Source organism: Truncatella angustata (genome assembly GCF_020726525.1).
Source record: "Truncatella angustata strain MPI-SDFR-AT-0073 chromosome Unknown BKA67scaffold_2, whole genome shotgun sequence".
Taxonomy (NCBI): domain Eukaryota; kingdom Fungi; phylum Ascomycota; class Sordariomycetes; order Amphisphaeriales; family Sporocadaceae; genus Truncatella; species Truncatella angustata.
Window position 1 is genome coordinate 3,703,134 of NW_025763382.1, and position 18,321 is coordinate 3,721,454.

Here is an 18,321-nt window from a genome sequence, read left to right on the forward strand (position 1 = left end):
AGGAGACCTTTCAAAGGTGCGTATACTCTTGAATACATTACCTACTCCCAATACGGTAGGCCGGCAGAGCGATGTCACCCACGCCCTTCCCCCCCAAGGGGGTGGAATATCGCAGCTGCCATGTAAGTGGCAGATATTGAATTGACTAATATTAGCCACTAACATACGATTGTACGCCTTTGCAACTACATATTTCGGAGAAGCGAGGGTTTGACAGCTCTGTCCGCGTTTTAGAACGTTAAGGAGTGATGTGAATGCAGGAGTCGGAGACGGCTATTAATGGTGTGCCGTAGTAATGACGTCGTAATCCCTGCTTGTCTCAATGAACCACCGCATCAAGATGTTTGTTGAAAAGTAATATAAAGACAGCACCCTGCATCGTACAACGACGATATACAGTGTTGAACTATCCGAAGTTTGTCCGACATAATTGCTGGCTCACAAATATGACCTCGTCCCAATATGCAGACCTCACGAGCTTCAAAGCTCTCAGGTACGCACTGTCTGCTCATGTCCTAATGCACAACCAGCTAACGCATTTCCCACAGCTTTGACTGCTATGGTACCTTGATAGATTGGAGGGCCGGGTTCCTTGCCTCCCTGCTCGCGGTGACCTCACAACTTCCGCCATCACACCCTTTCAATGAGGACCCGCCGCTGAAGGCAAAACAGCGCTTCGACGAGCTCCTCGCCGAGGTGCAGGAGACACATCCGCGGTCGCTTTCCAACGAGTTGATCCCTTTCGCAGTGACGAAGCTGGCCCACGAGCTGGGCATCGCCGCACTGCCGGACGGGATCGCCGAGCCGCTCGGCAATGCCCCCGGGACGTTTGTCGCGTTCCCGGACACGGTGGCCGGTCTGCAGAAGCTCAAGAAGTACTACAAGCTTGCTATCCTGAGCAACATTGATAATACGAATATGAAAAACACCCTCAGGCAGTTGGAAGGAATCGAGTTTGATGGGGTTTACACCGCGCAGGATGTGGGTAGTTACAAGCCAAACAGGAAGAACTTTGAATACCTCTTCGGTCACATCAGAAAGGAGCTAGATGTCGATCCTGGCAAGGGGGAACATTTGCATGTTGCGAGAAGTCTTTATTACGACCATGTTCCGTGTAAAAAGTTGGCACAGAAGAGTGCGTGGATATCCAGGGAAGCAGACGAAAATGAACTGAAAAAGTTTGAAGACTCTGTCGCGTTTGAGTGGAGGTTTGATACGATTGGGAAATTTGCAGATGAAGTCGAACGTCAATTCCGAGCAAAGGAGTCGTGATGAATGGATGGTGAATAGGTAGGGTATGGCTTGGAGAAAGGAAAGTGTTGGTCAAGAAATCTAATATTGTCCCAAATCTTGTATTAGGTAGCTAGGTTTCACTTTGCTATTCTTTGCCTGGCAGCTCGTTCAGCTGGCGGTCAATACTTAGTCTTCTCCCATCACGATATCCTCATCCTCGCCTCCCGTATCTGTTACACTTCCATACGCGCCTTTCCTCTTGCTGTATCGGCCACGGTACTTCCTTTTTGTCGAACCGTTCTCAGACCTTCGCACATCATCGCCTCTCCATCCTTTTCTGGTCTTGATCGGTTTCAGAAATCCGTCTACATGTACTGCACCGAATCGTTCGTCTTCACTATTCACGTCTGTAGGCACGCCGTTCTCTTCCATATGATGTACTAGTTTCATATGGCGTACTAGGTTTGATCGCCTTGAGAACCCTTCTGCGCTACGTTCGCAACCCCGAACGCCACAAAAATGCGAGTTGGCAACGGAGATGGAGCGCGAGCGTGACCGGGTGGTGGCTCGACTTACAGATCTTGATCGACTCCTAGATCGGCCACGAGGGTCTGAGGACGCGGATATCACACTTGAGGCGCGTATATGACGTGCCGCTTGCGATTGTGTCTCGTCTTCACTGTAATAGTCCTCATCGGCTGCTTCAGTATCAAGATCTGTGAGCATACCAGGGTGATATTGTACCCGTAGAGTCTGATCGTTTTGGCTGAACGCGCCCTCTGACATCGTATGTAGCTCTATGTTCTCCCCAAAGAGTTCGGCGCACCGCTTCGCGGCACGGTTCAAAGCATCTTGTGGGAATCCAGCCAAAGCGGCAGCACCAAGGACGTCCTTCCAATCTCTGGGCATAAGACGTGCCGCATTTCGACGTTTTCGAGCAGGCCTTTCTCCAAGGCCAACAGTATCGGGCTTGCGTTTGGTCGGCCGAGTCTCACTTGGTTCATTTTCCGAGACGTCACTGTTAGAGCGCTCAGGTTCAACATCTTCTTTGAAAACGGGAACTGGCTCCTTGCGCAGCCTGGCAACCCGGACAGCCCAGTCTCTGTCCGTCTCACCCTGTAGCCGAGGGTAGAGCTTCCGAGGCCGGCCATTCTTTTTATTTAGCGGTGCTCCTTCTGTGTCTGCTTCGCTGCCTTCTCGAGTCGGACCCCGGCTTGTGCTTTCGTCATGCTCTGACGAGGGCGGTGGTGGTGTTCGAAGCCTTAGTGCAAGCCCGGATTTTGGCCTACCCCTTCCTCTCTTCGCCGGAGGCCCTGAGCCTCTACTTCGTGAGCGCCTGACATGATTTGTGGCCTCTGGCTCCGAGCTACTGGAGGAATCGGACAAGTAGTTTACCACAACATCCCTTGAACGATGCAAAACCATTAGCGTAGCATCCAACTTTGCTAGGATGTCACGCACTGTCGGACGCATAAGATCATACGACAATTGGTCATCAGTAGAAACAGTCGGGTGTAGCAGTCTTTCGTGCGAAGGCATCATGTCGTCCTGCTCAGCGCCAGACCCGTCATTGTCAGAATGTCTGTTTCTTTGTTTCTTTCCTTCGTGTAGCACTTGTTTTTTGCGACTGGTAGATTTCGCCCGGGATCTTGACCTAGGATGCGACGACCTTGCGATGATGCCCTCTGTATCCGACGACGAAGCTGGCTCGCTGAGCTCTTCATCATCATCCTCAATGCCGTCCCCTAGATCTTGAGGATCTGCCAGTGCATCCTCCCATGAACGGCTCTCGAACTTCTCCTTAGCAGACTGTAGCACAGCCGCACCCAGCGCTTCTTCTAAAGCAGCGCTAGGAAACTTTGGTGCGGCACTCCTTATCGTGTCTTGGTCGTCACCATTGTTCTGGTCATGCCGCATAAACTCATCTGGTGGCACTTCATCCCCACTCATCGGCCACGCTGTCCAGGAACCTTGGGGAAGCCATTCATCTTGCTGCACAGTCTGGCTCGTAGCAGCATTGATGTCCTAAACATGTTTAGTACCTTCCGTAAGGCTTCGAGCGCAAAGGTTTGCCTTGAGTAGAGACGATACCTTTTCAGGGACAGGCCGATCATTGTTACCAGGATTTGGGTGCCGCCGTTTCAGCGCGTATGCGTTGTAAAGATGCACCGATAAGTCTTGATTTTTTATTTCGTTTAGGGTTGTAAGAATGTTGATTTCCTGTTGGTTCATCTCTCGCCACGTGGAGGATGGACCATCCCAGCGGTTTGGACGGTCGTTCTCCGAGCCAAATGAGCTCGAAGTCTCGTACTCATCTTCTGATTCGGGCATTGTGATGTGCTTTTTTGGCCCAACAATGGCCGCATCAGGAAGGCGGATGCAGACTGTGAAAGTTGACAAGAATCAAGTAGCGATGTTTAAGCTAGACTTCAGCGCTGACTGGAAATTCCTAGTGGGGCAGGCTCACAAGCTTTTACAGCGGCACCTCGGTGCAGGACCGCATTTCCCCCGGAATTTGGTTTATTCTAACCAGACGCACAGAAAGATACATCTTCGTTGACAGTTTTCAATTAAAGCAGTGATAAACAAAGAAATCTGGTTCTTGGCAATACCGGTGGTTCAAGTAGACGGTGCAAGACTTGCTTGATGAATTTGACATTGAGAACGCCTATATGGTATTATAAAAACACTCATCTACAAACCACTCTACGCCGGAGGCTTCCTTTGCTTTTGCTTTTCCAGTTTCCTCCTCTTCTCGCGGAGTTTCTGGTCCTCAACGCTCTTCTTGTTGTTGCTGTACAGCATCTGATCATGTAGCTTGCGCTTCTTCTTGCTGAGCATACCCCTGGCGCGCTCAAGATCCTCTGCATCTTCCTTGGCCTGGGCTGTGAGCTTCTTCCTTGCTTCCGCCTTGGCTTTGGCCCGCGGATTTTGCGTTGCCTTTTGAGGCAAAGGCTGACCGGTCATCTCAGCAATAAGTTCGCGCTGGCGTTGTAGTTCAGCATCGTCCTCATCCTCCTCGGCATCCTCATCCTGTGCTTCTTCATCTTCATCTTCAGCTCCTGAAAAGCCGCCAAAAGTTTCGTCTTGGTCTTCGTCATCTTCGGAGCCTTCATCCACGTCCATTGATTCTGCCCCATTCTCGACGGGCTTGACAAACTTGACGGACTTGGCAGGTTTGACAGGCTTAACGGCCAGGCTGTCATCTGCTTCTGCGACTTCTTCCTCGTCTTCTTCCTCGTCCTCAACTTCTTCCTCGTCACTGTCTGCCAGTGCTTCTTCCTCCGGCTGCTGATCCTCCAACGGGATGGTGGGATCGTAGCCGCCGTGTGTGGATTGCACGAAGGGACTCAGATGAGGTGGAAGTTGTGCGCCAGGAGCGTAAAGATGTGCGGGTTTGAGCTCTTCGTCATTGACGCTGTCCCAAATCCATTGTGGCTGGATGTAAATGCGACCAGGTATTCTTTGGTTGGGGCCAAGTTTCTGAGAAGTCTGGTTATCTTCGCCGTCACCATCTTCCTCGGCCGCAGCCTGGACTGGGGGACGATCTACGATCTGATGGGTTATTGAGGGGTCGTGTTCATCAGTAGTGTAGGCACCTTCGCCCAAAACTGCGTCCCAGCCGACACGCTTGCATCCAAAGGCCTTCAGGATGAACTCCAAGGGCTGTCTCGGTGTTTCACGAGAAAGGAAAACTGTGTAGTTGGCAAAGAGCGTCCCAGGGTCGGTGCCAGAGTTGGAAGGTTGCAGGAGCACATCGCCACCAGGTGCAGCCGGCTCAAACTTGTCAATTGCATCGGTCGCCTGATCCTCCTTGTCTGTCGTGGTCGCGTCAGTATCGCCGGCCTTGGACTCGCCCTCGCCATCCTTCAACTGCTTGAAGACCTTGTTCACTGCGGCTTGAGTCTCAGGATCGATGGTCTTGTCGGCCTCTGCAATGGCGGGCTGATCTTGAGCTGGCTTGTCCTGGATAGCAGCGGCATGATTGCCCTCAATGGTGAAGGCACCCAGCTCGGCTGCCAACTCGTCCTTCTTCTGGTCGAATTTGGGCGGGTAGACAAGGCCAATGGAGCTGTAGAGCCTGAAGTTGACAAACTTAAGGAGGGTCATGTAGAACTGAACGAAGGTGCCCATGATTCTGAAGTCGATATCGCCAACGATACGCTGGTTGAACTTGTAAGGGACGAGCCAGAGAATGTCCTCGCCCTGGATGGTGGCCTGGTAGTAGATACCCTTGATAGACAAAAAGGACTTGCGCAGGCTCTGGGAGACGATGAGGTAATGTTGGAACTCAAGGCACAGACGCTCGCAGCGGGCAATCATCTTTGCGGGAACGCTTGAAGTGGATGGAAGCTGGGCGAAGAGAAACAGCATAGAGAGAGCGTCGTCGAGGTCTCTCAGCGCGTCGACGAAGGTTGGGTATCGCTCGCGAACGAGATGATCGAGGGTGTATGGGGGCTTGCCATTCTTCTCGGGCCTTGAGGCGTTGCGCTCAAGTCGAGACGCATCGCCAACATCACCTCGTCCGAGAGCGCGGGAGATCTTCTTCTCGAGGACCTTCTGGTCTCTGAACTTTTGCAACAAGGGCTCGTGCAGCAGGTATTGGATATCCTTGGCATAGTAGAAGGTGGTCGAGGCGGTAGAGCTCTTGCTGACCTTCTTCCTGTTGTTAGGCTCGCGGGGGAAGATGCCCTTCCAGATGCACAGTTTTCTGAAGTCGGGCAGACTGATCTGAAGCTTCTTGATGGCCTGGTTTCGGGTGATGTAGTTCTTGGCAGCACCGGCCTGACCCTTCTTCTTTATCCGACCCATTGTGAATGGCGTGGAATTGCAGTGCAGTCCTCACGAGATGGGCTCGCGTGGTGATTGGGATTGTTTTTTGTTCTTCTTGCGGCGCTTTCCCGGGAGTGAAGCGCTCTTTGCAAATAGTACGAACAAATGCGATCCGACTTCGACTCGACTCCGACTTTTTTGGCCAGGAGCAAGGGCCCCGCCAAACATCTGGAACTTTTTTCCCAGCTTGCACTTTTTCTGCCGTTTCCCTTATCGATTGATTGACCGCCCTGGTTTAGGTTCTGGGGTAAGCCCAGGCGGGATTAGCGCTTTGCGTCTAGCGCAGGCCAGTTTGCCAGGCAGGACAGGCTTTCTTTCCAGGAAGGCGCCCCACTTTACGATGTGTGGTCGCGATTGACTGGACCTGATCGATTGATTTATTGATCGAGTTCCAGTGGCAGTGGTACTTAGTTGACACCTCTACAGTTCAAGCACTTAACCTTAGGTGAAATTACTCGTACAGTAGCTCTGTTTCCCGTTTCTGAGAACAACGGCAACGAGCTCACGGGTCTCGTTATTTGTGTGCTCTCTCGCTCGATGATGGACCTGCATCATGAGTCGAGATAATATGACCTTCAAGGCGACCTCTGGGACCACAGGTCTCTTCGTTGCCGCTGCAGCTCTCCGTCTGCTTCTCTTTACGGCCTTCCCTGCTCTGCCAGATCTACTTACCGGTCGTGTCGAGATATCCACCCCTGTGAATAGCTTCAAGAGATGTATGTCCATGCCCCAGTTCCCATATCTCCCCATGCGCAATGCAATCCCATGCAATGCCTAGTGTAAATACTAACTCGTCGCCACAGTACAAGAGGGTCTTTTTCTGTACAACCACAATGTCTCGCCATACGACGGCGGTGTCTACCACCAGGCACCATTACTTCTGCCCCTCTTCTCCCTCCTGCCCGACACGACTGCCTACCCGATCTTTACGTATCTGTTATACATCATAGTCGACCTTCTGAGCGCCAACGCTCTGTACAACATAGCCGAATCCGGAGAGGCTGGCGCGTCAAGGCTTTTCAAGTCGCCGCGCAGGGACAAGGCATGGAGTGGCTACGTCGTTGCCGCCCTCTTCCTGCTCAACCCCTTTACCATAGCCACCTGCCTTGCACGCCCGACAACCGTCTTTACCACGTGCGCCATCCTTCATGCCATCTCCCAGGCAATCTCCGGCCAGATATTCACCTCGATGCTCTCGCTGTCCTTCGCCGCCTATCTTTCCATGTACCCAGTTCTCCTACTTCCGCCCCTGGTACTCCTCGCGTATGATCGGACATACAAATCGAACGGCCAGTCGCTCCTACAGTTCTCCACTGTCAATGCCCTTGCCGTCACCTTGAGCCTAGCTGTGCTGTTCCTCTCATCATTTGCGCTGACGGGATCGTGGGAGTTTCTCTACTCAACCTATGGCATTCAGCTGACCCTGACTGACTTGACTCCCAACGTCGGCCTATGGTGGTACTTCTTCGTTGAGATGTTTGACAGCTTCCGGTCCTTCTTCCTCGGCGTCTTTTGGCTGCACCTCTCATCGTACACGCCCGCCTTGTCTATTCGTATTAGACATCAGCCCCTGGTAGTCCTTACACTCCTCACTGGTATCTTCGGCATATTCAAGCCCTACCCTAGTATTGCCGACACATCGCTGTTCCTGGCCTTGGTCTCGTGCTTCCGGCACGTGTTTCAACTACTTCGATACAGCTTTCTGACAGGGTCCGTGGTACTATACTCTACATTCCTTGGCCCGGCTTTCTATCACCTCTGGATCTATGCTGGAAGCGGAAATGCCAACTTCTTTTATGCCATCACCTTGGTGTGGAGTTTGGGGCAAAGTCTTCTCGTGAGCGATCTTGCATTTGCAGCTCTTAGAGATGAATGGGAAGTCGAACGACCCGAAATGAAGGGCAAAGAGATCAGGCAAATATAGTTGCCAGGTGGCCTGTAAAAAAATTTGTCGTCTCCGCCGGGTCCATCTCGATCAGTACCATATCTCGGAAGTCTATAAAGATCTGTTCAAGTAACTGTGTGCTTTATTTTGATTGGTAGAAGAGACTCAGATACGTGTAAAAATGACCTCGGTAGACACTGCTGCAAAACAAAACAACATCCAATAATCTTTGTAAATCAAAAATAGTCAAACGGAGTCGGTAAATATTTGAAGAAAGGAAAATGGCTGTGACTGCTGAAATGAATTCAACTCGAGATTCGCAGCTCCGGGAAATGATGTCACAGGCTTCGGTTCATTCAGTACATATTCGTTCTGCGTGCCATCAGACGTTGATTGAATAATAAGAGCCAATTTTTCTATTACCAGCTTGTAATGGTTACCAAAATCTGACCTGAAAATCTCCAGTGCAAGCAATCACCAAGGAAGCAGTACGACTATGTATTCGTCGGACGAGCCTTGTGGCATTGTACGCAGCCGTCACAGCACATCTTTCCTGCTCGAACGCTCATTTGATACAACATAACCGAAAGAGTTGTAAGTATTTTGCGCTTTCTGCGAGAACCTGCGCGAACAAGACCATATTGTAAGAAATTGAAAATTACAACCCCAACCAAAGTAGTCTTCATGTACCATTGCAGAGCATCTAAAACCGAAAGACTTTCAAATTAAAGGTCCAATTGGATGGGTGTGAGTGACCAAGGCTGAGCGTAGTTCGTAGTGTGGTTGGCCAAATCAGAAGCAACAACCTGCCAGTAGGCATGTGGGAGAAAGCCAGGGCATCTTATATGTTAACAGCTTTGCAATGACGGATAATTTGCAAGAGTCATCAGAGTGGTATCATTCAGACAGGCTATAAGGTATCTCAGAGGTAAATATACACTTTTAGTTTACATTTCGATTCGCAGTCGACGCTTCATCTTCCACGAGAATAATATACCCAGGGCAGAATGCCACAACATAGAGTGTCACACTCCGCCGATCGATGCAGTATGTAGGCTTAGGTTTGCCTAAGCTCTACGGGCGTTATCACCAATCTTGACATCAACTCCGACTTCTGCAGAGTTTCCGTCGCGAGGGGGTTGTAGTCCAGACCCTTCCTCCTCAACATCAACTGCTACCTCGATACCATTGCTCTTATACACTGTGTCATTATGGTTTTGCGGTTGGCGGGGCTTGGCTTCGAAATCAGGTAGACTGTTGAACATGGCCCCTATCTCTCCAAATCGGTCAAGTCCAGTCTTTGGATTTTGTGGCGCCTCGAAGTATTGTGTGGGTTCACCGAACGGGGGCAAAGAACGGAAGAACATAGCACCCCCGACTGCTACAAGAGCTGTCACCGTACCCCCGACTGCTAGGAGAACATGTGCTGGATCCCGATTTAGGTCTTCAGCCTTCACACCTTCTCCACGCCACTGTCTCCAGATGTCCCCAATGCCAGGCACGTTTTGGACAACATTTTCTGTGAACTGACCCAGTGTACCGAGCGCTCCCCGTGGGCTAGGACTCGCCCAAGGCAAATGTTGGCCAGGGTTTCCAGCTTCCCATATGATCGGCTCGGTGTGCATAAGATGCAGAAAGTCTTCCAGAAGCTGCCCGGCTTGGCTTCGCTCCATACAGTTCTTCATAAAAGGATGTGGTGTCTTGACACGGAGCAGCTCTAGAACACCCAACGCCAGGAAATCCAGTGACGATGGCGTATCTCGTCTAAAAAAGTATCTATTGCCTCCACGCACCTCGCCCAGCACAGAAAAGAAATCCTCGCTTATGCTTTTTAAACGGATAGCAGCCAGCTGCTCCGGCGCCATGCTTTCACTCACCGTGGGCTTGATGGGCAACCGGAGGAAGCCCGTGGATGTGATGGGGGCCGTGGTTTTGTTTGACTCAGAAGATCCGTCTTCAGGGTCAACATCCGCAGCCAGGTGATTCAAGCCAAGGTGTTCCGTCTTCGCAATAGCGGCGGAGCGGATTTTTAGTGGAACTGTCCATGTCAGCGGAAATGGTAGGAGCGACGAGTACGCCGGCCGAGTCAGATCCACCCAGGCGCTTGGCGAGACGTAGAGAGAGAATGCAACGAGAGCTGATCCTCGAGATAGAATGTAAGACGAGTACGCCAGGGTATCAGCCTGCTGGGTCTTGCTGAGGGTACCATCAATCGACCATACTGGGTTCCGTTGGCCAAGATAGGATACAATGTTCGTGTACCCCGAAGTCCATGTACCTTCATGATGGAGTGCAGGGAGGATATCTACACATAATGGTCAGATCGGCCGATCGGCGGTGTGATATCGTTTGGAAACAAGCAATTGGGAAGGGTTTGTAGGGGCGATGGGTGGGTTCAACTATACAAAGGGACATGAAACCTACGATCAGGACTGACAGATGCGTCATTGCTAGCGACCAGTGACCAATCTTCTTGTGGGACTGCATGTCCGAGATATGAGAGGGCCGCAAGGCATTCAGGGTCTATGGATGGCAGGCCGAAAGCCGAGCCCCATATGTGAAGTTCGAGCGCCATGTGACTGACTGAGAACTGCCTGGTGCCAGGCACGTAAAATGCCGAGAAGTTGTAGGGCAGCTCGGCTGGTAGCTTGGGGATTGATGTGTGTCGTTGCAACTAAACGTAGCGGAGCTCATGTACCTGACCTTACAAGAGTGTGATCCATGTGTAGAGCTCCCTCGGGATGGACGGCGTGTCAGAGGACGGAGAGGGAGATCAGAAGCTATTGGACCGCATTTGTGAAGCTGTCGTAACCGAGGCAGGCAGAATGACTCTTCTTACCGACTGCCGAACGTCTCAGATTTCCAGAAGTGTGCAATGTCCAGGATGATCTATCAGAAAACCCGTTCAGATGAAGATTCGCTAACGAAGTTGCGCCGAACCCGAATCGTTGGAACGCGCCGTCATGAGCGATCACTGCCGGACCATCGTTATCGCGCCGTTTTGATACCCAGACAGGGGAGGGAAAGCCCCCCGTAAGAAAAGAGAAAAAAAAAAAAAAAAAGCCCCCCTTCCCCAATCTAACGCCCTATCAACACGTGGAACAACCACACCAATGCGCGTCTACGTCACGTCAAGATCCGTGCGTCGCGAAGAGAAATTAGAGTTGCGTTTGCATGTCGCCACCTGCCTGACATCTGCCCCTGAAGATTGCAGGCGTTGTGAATTTCAGGGGGAGGCGAAATCCACGGTGCCTACCGCTTGCGGGAAACTCTTAGTCCGAAGATTGTGAGAGGCTATACAAGTAGCGCAACAACTGTTTCCAGTTTTGCAGCTCTTCAGCTTTTGGTAGAAGGCCCAGACGTTTGTACAGTAGTTAGAAGAGCTTCACGCTCAGACATTTCTGCTATTATCGACTTATAATGATGTGTTCATTCCCCATATCTTAAACTCTAAAATATCTGTAAGACGGGCTAAATGCTTGGTAATGTGACGACTTCACAGGTACGCTCTCCTTTTCTATTCATCTACTCATTTCATGGTGACGCACGCACAGCATAATTTGGAAACCCTCTTGGCCAACGTGTTGCTCAAGCAAAATGTAGAGCATTGAAGAACATGCCAAGTCTTCCGGTAAACCTTGGGACACTTCTCGTGGTAGCAATGGCGCTTAAGCGACCTCGAATACGATAGAGATATTTCCTAGACTAGACATATGCTCATTGCAGAACTTGGAACACGTTGTATTATGGAATTACGAAGTACTACTTTTATAAACAACCTGTTTCCTTGCTGTCAATACGTCCCATGCATACGTCGTACAGTCCGTGCACCAGACGGTAGCCGGCACATCACTTGGGCAGGCCAACTGCACAATGGCACAAAATACATAGCACGAAGGGCCTGCTCCCTATTTCAGCCATTGAACCGAATCTTATTTCTTCCCGCTATGTGCTTGTATCCTGCTGCACTGCAAAGTGCTCAGCTTTGGGACGCGGGCACCGCAAGCCGGACCACACCGAAGAATATCTGGTTTCCGTGGGGGTGTGTTAGCTGCAAGCTGAGATTGCTCGCATTGGTGCTCAAACCAACATGAGTCGCGAGCACCGTCAGAAAACGTGCGATCTGCTCGGCATCTGGCGATCGAACCCAAACCCTTTCCAAGTCTCCTATCCCAGCGCTTCGTGCACACGAGGAACGTAAAGTTAAGCTATGGGTAGAGCCCAAACCAAACGGTCCAAAGTCAGTCTTTGCTTGGGTGGAAAACTTGGAAAACGTTGCAGGTCTGGCAGGTCATCCGACATTGTGCATAGTCTAAGTATCATGTGCGTTATATGGCTCAAAGACAACGCATCACGGCGCATACAAAACTCCGGCGGATCTTAGCTCCAATGCATCATATACAGGCCGTGAGGTGCCACAGTTTTCCGCTGATCCCCCTACTGCATTGGGGAAACTCCGCTATATTAAGTGCTTAAGTGATCGTTTAAGTGCTGCGTATCACAGTAATCATGCAGTAGATTAATCAAGGTGACGACTCATTCGTGAGCCTCCACACTCCTTGAACGATGGTTGAAAGTGGAGATTTCATTGACCCGTCGCCATTTCCGAAGGGGCGGTATGCCAATTCTCTGATGTGCCTGGTGCATTTGAACGGCGCCATCTTGACATGCATTAGGTTGGGCCTTCGTGCCCTGAAGACCTTCGCTTAGCAGTTCCCATCGCATCAGGCTCTGCATGTCAGTGTTCAAACTCCACAATGTAAGGGAGACATGGTCGTGTGAGATATCGAGGGTTCTTTCGTGAGTTTGGAGTTGGACTCGCTTCATCTGCTGCAAGGAACGATGAACCTGGCTCCAAGGTCGTGGCATCCTGGGTGGGGCATTCGTAATGCGACCTGTCCCTCCAGGAGGTAATTATACACAAGGCATACGTTTCAAGCAATGCTTGCGTGATCGTACGGGGATTTCTAAGCACTGATGTCACTTATTCAAATGTCATGCTAGACAAAAAGTTCATGTTGTTCAAGTTGTGTAATTGATGAAATTGCCATATCCAAATATGGTGGTCGACTGATATAAGTCGCCATGCGGTATCCTGTAATATGCCCAGTGGTCCTAATAATGTTCCCGTAATCATGATTCTCTTCGTCCATCGGGGTATCCGGCGCAACGCGTGCCACTTCTTCGCAGAAAGACGCCCTGACAATGCTTCTATAGGTACATGATGTCGATAAGATTCCCAAGACACCCTTCGTTGCAGGTTTAAACAAAAAGAAATTCAAGTAAACATCAACTCGTGTGATCCCAAAGCACCGTTCCATGCGTGGGTGTTAATACCAACAACCCAATATTAAAGTTCCGTATCCGTATAATAGTACATCGATCGATCAGATGCGATACACCATGATCAGAAAGGTAAGAGATTTCCTTCGAGCCAGCTCTGTGGAGGTTGAGTCGATGAAGGCAAGCAGCGAAATATGCAAAGCAGTGATTATCGTACTGCAGATGTTGTCAGGATATATTGCGGTGTAAGTGCGCGCAAGTATCCGCCAATGTGGTTGCTTGGATTATAGTTTGTGGCTACTCGGCAGTGTTACTCGACATGCATGCACGAAGTATGACATGCATGTTCGAGTGCGCCCTCGAGGGCGCGAGGTTGAAGAATTAACACTGCTCGGGGCCATTCTGGTAGAAGCAGGGTATGCTCGTGTTCCGGTAGCCCACTGCTTTGGCTCAATGCACTTGCTCATCCATCGGTCTCAGTATGTTGTGGTCTCTCAAGTCTAGCTTGTCATCATAGCTAGCCTAAGCTCGCTTGGGCAAGGGAGGTAGAGGCCGACTCGGAGGAGGACCCGGGCAGGGTGGTAGTTGCGAAGGTCTTTGCGAAAGCATGGAGATCTCTGAAGAAGCGTGGAAAGCCATATGGTTGGATTTGAGAGGCCTAGTGGCTTCTGTTCTTGCTTTGAGTGGTTGTAGGTTGCGAAGACACAAGGTCAGTCTAGCGGATGCCGAGTATTATAGTAGTGCTTATAGAAGAGAGTATAATCTTCTGTATGTGTCTTGGTCTGGTGACTAGTTGGTCTGATGAAGTGAAGTAGGCAGAGTATTCGGATCGAAGGGAGGAGACTGCCTTATGTATCTAGCCGGCAAACATAGTCCTCTGTTTGCCCATGTCCGATGAAGTAGATGAGGAATACCTCCAGGGTTGTAGCTAGTCTCATAGTGTCAAGGCTTCAGGGATACACCGCCAGACCTGAAAAGGTACATGTAAACACTAGTTACATTGGTACCCATAATATTAAAATACGGACATGGAGTGTGCGTACCCATGTAGGTAGTCAGCTCAAAATAAAACCACCCAAACCGTCAGGGCCACAGTGACGCAGCCAAGGAAAGTCTTAGTCCTGGTCCGGGCGTGTGCCACAAGAAAAAAAGAATGAAACGAGCGCAAGCCCCTGGCACCATGATCGTTAGCTGGTGCAACCCCCTGGCGCATCAGCACGAAGTACACGGTACATCGAGCTGATCACTTTGCGCCGCGTTTGCGCAAGCTGAAATCGGGGATGAGTAATGTTGATCAGTGCCTTGAATAGCGGTCGACCCAGGATGCTCAATCGTCGCGCAGAGATCAGGATTTTTCTGCCATCGGTGGAATGAAGCACTCCACTCCTTCGCAGAAGACTCATGGAACAATTAGAAACCCACCGCAACCCCAGACGCGAGCTAGGTCTGATGAAGAGTGGAAAAAATTTTGTGCAATCCAGGGCAGCTGGACATTTTCCAACATGGCCCCATCAAAGGGGAGGGTGGATCTCATTTTCACGAGACAGGAGCTGCGTTGACGATGTTGTTGGCGGGCACTTGTTGCGTGCAGTTGACCGTTGGGTCTACATCGGCCGCTTCAGACCAGATTACTCAAGGCTACCGGCCGAAGCGCCCCAAAGCGAAATCAAGTTGCAGATTCTTCCGTTGAGGCAACAGAATTAACATGATTAGCATCTAGATTCTGCAAGGAAACTGTCATTGAGGCTCTCGTATGTATACGCCCGTAATCCAAGTTACCGAAGTGGGTTGTGCGTGCATTGGGTGAGACACTGACTACGGGTAGTCTAGTTGATGCTTCTTGCCGCATTGTACAAGAGCACAGAGAGGGGGCCTTCATCAAAGTTACAGGGTCGAATGGTGGTCAGCTGGTCTCTGCACCCTGCCAGATAGCCTGAAATTACATTGGCTTACCCCTGCATGGCAGTCCCAAAGAGGACACCTGGAATCTCACAGGGCTCTACAGCACATGTGTGGCTTAGACTTGCGAGTCTGCACTAAGAATAACACAAATCAACAACCCTAAAGTCAATCTGGTGGTTCAAATATAGTAATATGCTACATATACTATATCGATCTCAGAATATGTGCGACTGGTGATATGAAAGCAGTGATTGGAAGTGGAATCTGAGGACCTGTTTCATGCAGCCAGAGCTTCGGGGGTAATCGTGCGAACCGGTATACTAAGAAGAAAGTCTACATATGTACCTGGCATTCTACCGTATGCAAGATCTCCCGATAACCCGCAAGAAAAGCAAAACTTATAGTGTACCGCACGCCTCCAAATATAGTTGTCCTACCTAGTAGCCTTGCGACCATTGAATTCAGAGCATTTGCTTCCTTTTTTGTCAACCTGGTGGATTTCCTAAGTGGGAATATTGCATCTGTTGTGCTTGTCTCTAGGCCTGTCTTGAAACTTTAATTACTTGAGTTCCGCTCAACGAAACCTTGGTACCAAAAGGCCGTCTGTCGGAGTGGCCGGACGCAAGCCTCACAATTACGGAGCTCATTATGGAAACCTAGCTACCGGTCAGCAGCCACGTTCAAACTGACAGGAGGACTGAGCAAGTTGATATTTGACAGGACTAAAGTGCCGACAGGCACTTTCCCTATAGGTTGGAAGCACAGTTCAGCTCAAGTGCAACAATACTTGCTCGCGATGTGTTGCCGATGCTCATTGTCCCTTTGATGAGAATCTCCCACTTATGCCGTTATAGTGGCTCATCAGTCCATCAACAAAAGCTTTGAGTTTATCAATGCCAAGTCTTGTGTGCCATGATGCGAATGAGGTCTTACCTTTTCAGGCAAGAACTTCGCGACTTTCCCCAACCACATCCACCTGCCTGTGAGTGGGCGGATAACCAAGCAGCCAAGCGTCACCCAACCCAGGAGCAATTCTCATCCTCAATGTTCTTGGACCGGGCATGTGATATGACTAAATGCAGGTTTACTGGAGCCTTGGAACCGTAATCGAGGCCCAATTGCGTGGATATGAGGGGTTTGACAGCAATTCACCGAAATTCACAACCCTTCACATCAAGGGCTAAATGATGATGAAGACCTAGCAGCATGCGGTGGTGAGTCATAATGCGCTGGCCTGTGAGCGTCAATTGTCCAGTAATATGGCGGTGATGGGAAGTATTCACGATGGCGTGGGCGGAGTCGCAAACCTTACAGGTGGCATGCATTCCTACCCTCATAGCAGTCAACATTATGAAGCTGCATGATGTAGCGGGAATTCGGGCTAGATATCCTGCAGCGTTTCGCCAACCTGGCACCTTAATTTCGTGACCGACGTGTGTTTGAGTGGATTTTGTCGAAACATGATGAACACCATGAACACCTGGTAAGGTCGATGAGTTCTTCTCTCTTCATTGGACGGATGCAAATGGCAAAGGGAAGTCATTCTCATGCAAGTTTTACAGCAAGAAGCGGGAGCTGCGACGCAAAGGCAGCATTGATCTGCTTAGCCATGCAATGGCACCTCCTGCATACCCTTACAATATCTTCATATAGATTGTATAGGCCTATTTTCCCGCAACTGTCGATTGGAAAATATCCATAAGACAGATGCCATCTATCTATACATGAGAGAAAAGTGCTGCATATAGTAAAGCAAGGCTACCGCATGAGGCTGTAGGTATAAATTTAACTCGCATATGTTTCAGTCGGCATAGGCTGAGCGATGCATACATGGTGCATGTCAGACTTCGACTAACCAAGATACTTGATACCTGACATCTACAGCCTTGCTTTCATGAAATGGCTGGATTTTACTCCACATCGTTGCAGTCACAATGCAGTTCATTATTACTCAGAGATAAACGTATACAACCTTGTCGTGGTATGTTTTCGACACCATAACCGCCAAGCCAGACAGGCTCCCCATGTCAAGCGGTAAACCGCAGCGAAGCTCAAATATAGATATGATTAATGCCGCGACAAAACCAGCCGTCAGAGTAGTGACGAGCATGCCTCTTCCATATTGTGTACTTATGCAGTCATGGTGTCCACAGGCGTTTGTGGAATTTGATTGACCGCCAAAAAGACCCTGAATCTGAGAGAGGATTTGTGGGGTACTGGCAGCACTCCAAGTGGGACTTTCATCAACGAGTTTTCCATGCCATGTAGTTACGGAGTAGAACAACCGTTCAATTCAGAGTACGCTCTACAAGAGTTTCAAGAGGTTTTGAATAAATTTAATTTTTTTGCTCTCGCAAGTGCCGAGACAAGTACGCTTAGACTCTCTGGAGGCCCCAACGCAGCTCAAATGCCCCTGTTCAGCGAGTTTAGCTGAGGCCATTAGTGCAAGCACGAACCATTTCGGAAATTTGACATCCTTCTAGAAAGGTTCTACGACAGATTCCATAGCTAACGTCGACCAGGGGACGCTGCTCGGAACCCCCAGAGTTCTTTTGCCTTCGTAATAAAATTTCTTGCTCATCCCCAGAATCCCCTGTTTCAAGACGTTGGACACTTTTGCATCATCATGGCGTCGCTCAGGCCCGCAAGGGCGATCGCTTGACCGTTTTGTTGGGCCTGCGCACGGTGTTCGCAACAGATTATTGTAGACCTTGGTAACGAATCAGGTTAGCCACTTGGGAAGACAACGAAACAACAGCAGATGAAGAAGAAAAAACCCAGAAAAGAAACAAATTCATGCCCAGCAAGAAGCAGCAAACACGGACAAAAAAACAAGGGTTCGTGTTGATCATCAGCAATGTAGCAGATCGTCTGATGATGTCGCTGAATCGAATGAAAACTTGGAAGCCGGTAGGACATAGCCTTCACAGCTTTCGGCACTTCTACATAGCTCCAGCCCTGCCAACTTTACCCAGCATACTGGGTCGGCATAATGCCCAAGAGTGGGAAGCCGAAATTTCCTGTTTAGAAACACTCCATTCACAATTAAAGAACTTCGTTGAAATCCAGAGAGCTCTTTCTAGTATCCTTGACGATTCGTGCCAAATCTCGATACAATGTCGTTTAAGCTCTCGGCCTGTCAGTACGGTTAGCACTTACTTAGCAGGGTAGATAGCAAGAGCAAA

General features: G+C 49.9%; 5 protein-coding genes across 5 annotated transcripts; 2 read left to right on the forward strand and 3 right to left on the reverse strand.

Moving 5' to 3' along the window:
* Positions 1-279: 279 nt before the first annotated feature.
* On the forward strand, positions 280-1,334 carry BKA67DRAFT_554943 (HAD-like domain-containing protein). Its single transcript, XM_046102027.1, has 2 exons — positions 280-493; positions 549-1,334. Exons 1-2 carry the CDS (start codon positions 447-449, stop codon positions 1,270-1,272), a joined length of 771 nt encoding a protein of 256 aa, XP_045961545.1. The 5' UTR covers positions 280-446; the 3' UTR covers positions 1,273-1,334.
* On the reverse strand, positions 1,335-3,667 carry BKA67DRAFT_554945 (RNA polymerase I-specific transcription initiation factor-domain-containing protein). Its single transcript, XM_046102028.1, has 2 exons — positions 3,325-3,667; positions 1,335-3,258 (listed from the first exon to the last, which is right to left on the reverse strand). The coding sequence occupies exons 1-2, from the start codon at positions 3,562-3,564 to the stop codon at positions 1,420-1,422; spliced, it is 2,079 nt and encodes a 692-aa protein (XP_045961546.1). The 5' UTR covers positions 3,565-3,667; the 3' UTR covers positions 1,335-1,419.
* Positions 3,668-3,837: 170 nt separating this feature from the next.
* Positions 3,838-6,286, reverse strand: BKA67DRAFT_554947 (pescadillo). The gene has a single exon (XM_046102029.1). The coding sequence runs from the start codon at positions 6,043-6,045 to the stop codon at positions 3,940-3,942; it is 2,106 nt and encodes a 701-aa protein (XP_045961547.1). The 5' UTR covers positions 6,046-6,286; the 3' UTR covers positions 3,838-3,939.
* Positions 6,287-6,634: 348 nt separating this feature from the next.
* On the forward strand, positions 6,635-7,990 carry BKA67DRAFT_590882 (GPI transamidase-like protein component PIG-U; the record flags this gene model as incomplete). The annotated part of the gene is made up of 2 exons (XM_046104636.1): positions 6,635-6,782; positions 6,870-7,990. The coding sequence occupies 2 exons, from the start codon at positions 6,635-6,637 to the stop codon at positions 7,988-7,990; spliced, it is 1,269 nt and encodes a 422-aa protein (XP_045961548.1).
* An 839-nt stretch (positions 7,991-8,829) lies between these two features.
* Positions 8,830-10,981, reverse strand: BKA67DRAFT_554951 (outer mitochondrial membrane transport complex protein-domain-containing protein). Its single transcript, XM_046102030.1, has 2 exons — positions 10,376-10,981; positions 8,830-10,256 (listed from the first exon to the last, which is right to left on the reverse strand). The coding sequence occupies exons 1-2, from the start codon at positions 10,524-10,526 to the stop codon at positions 9,019-9,021; spliced, it is 1,389 nt and encodes a 462-aa protein (XP_045961549.1). The 5' UTR covers positions 10,527-10,981; the 3' UTR covers positions 8,830-9,018.
* Positions 10,982-18,321: the final 7,340 nt, after the last annotated feature.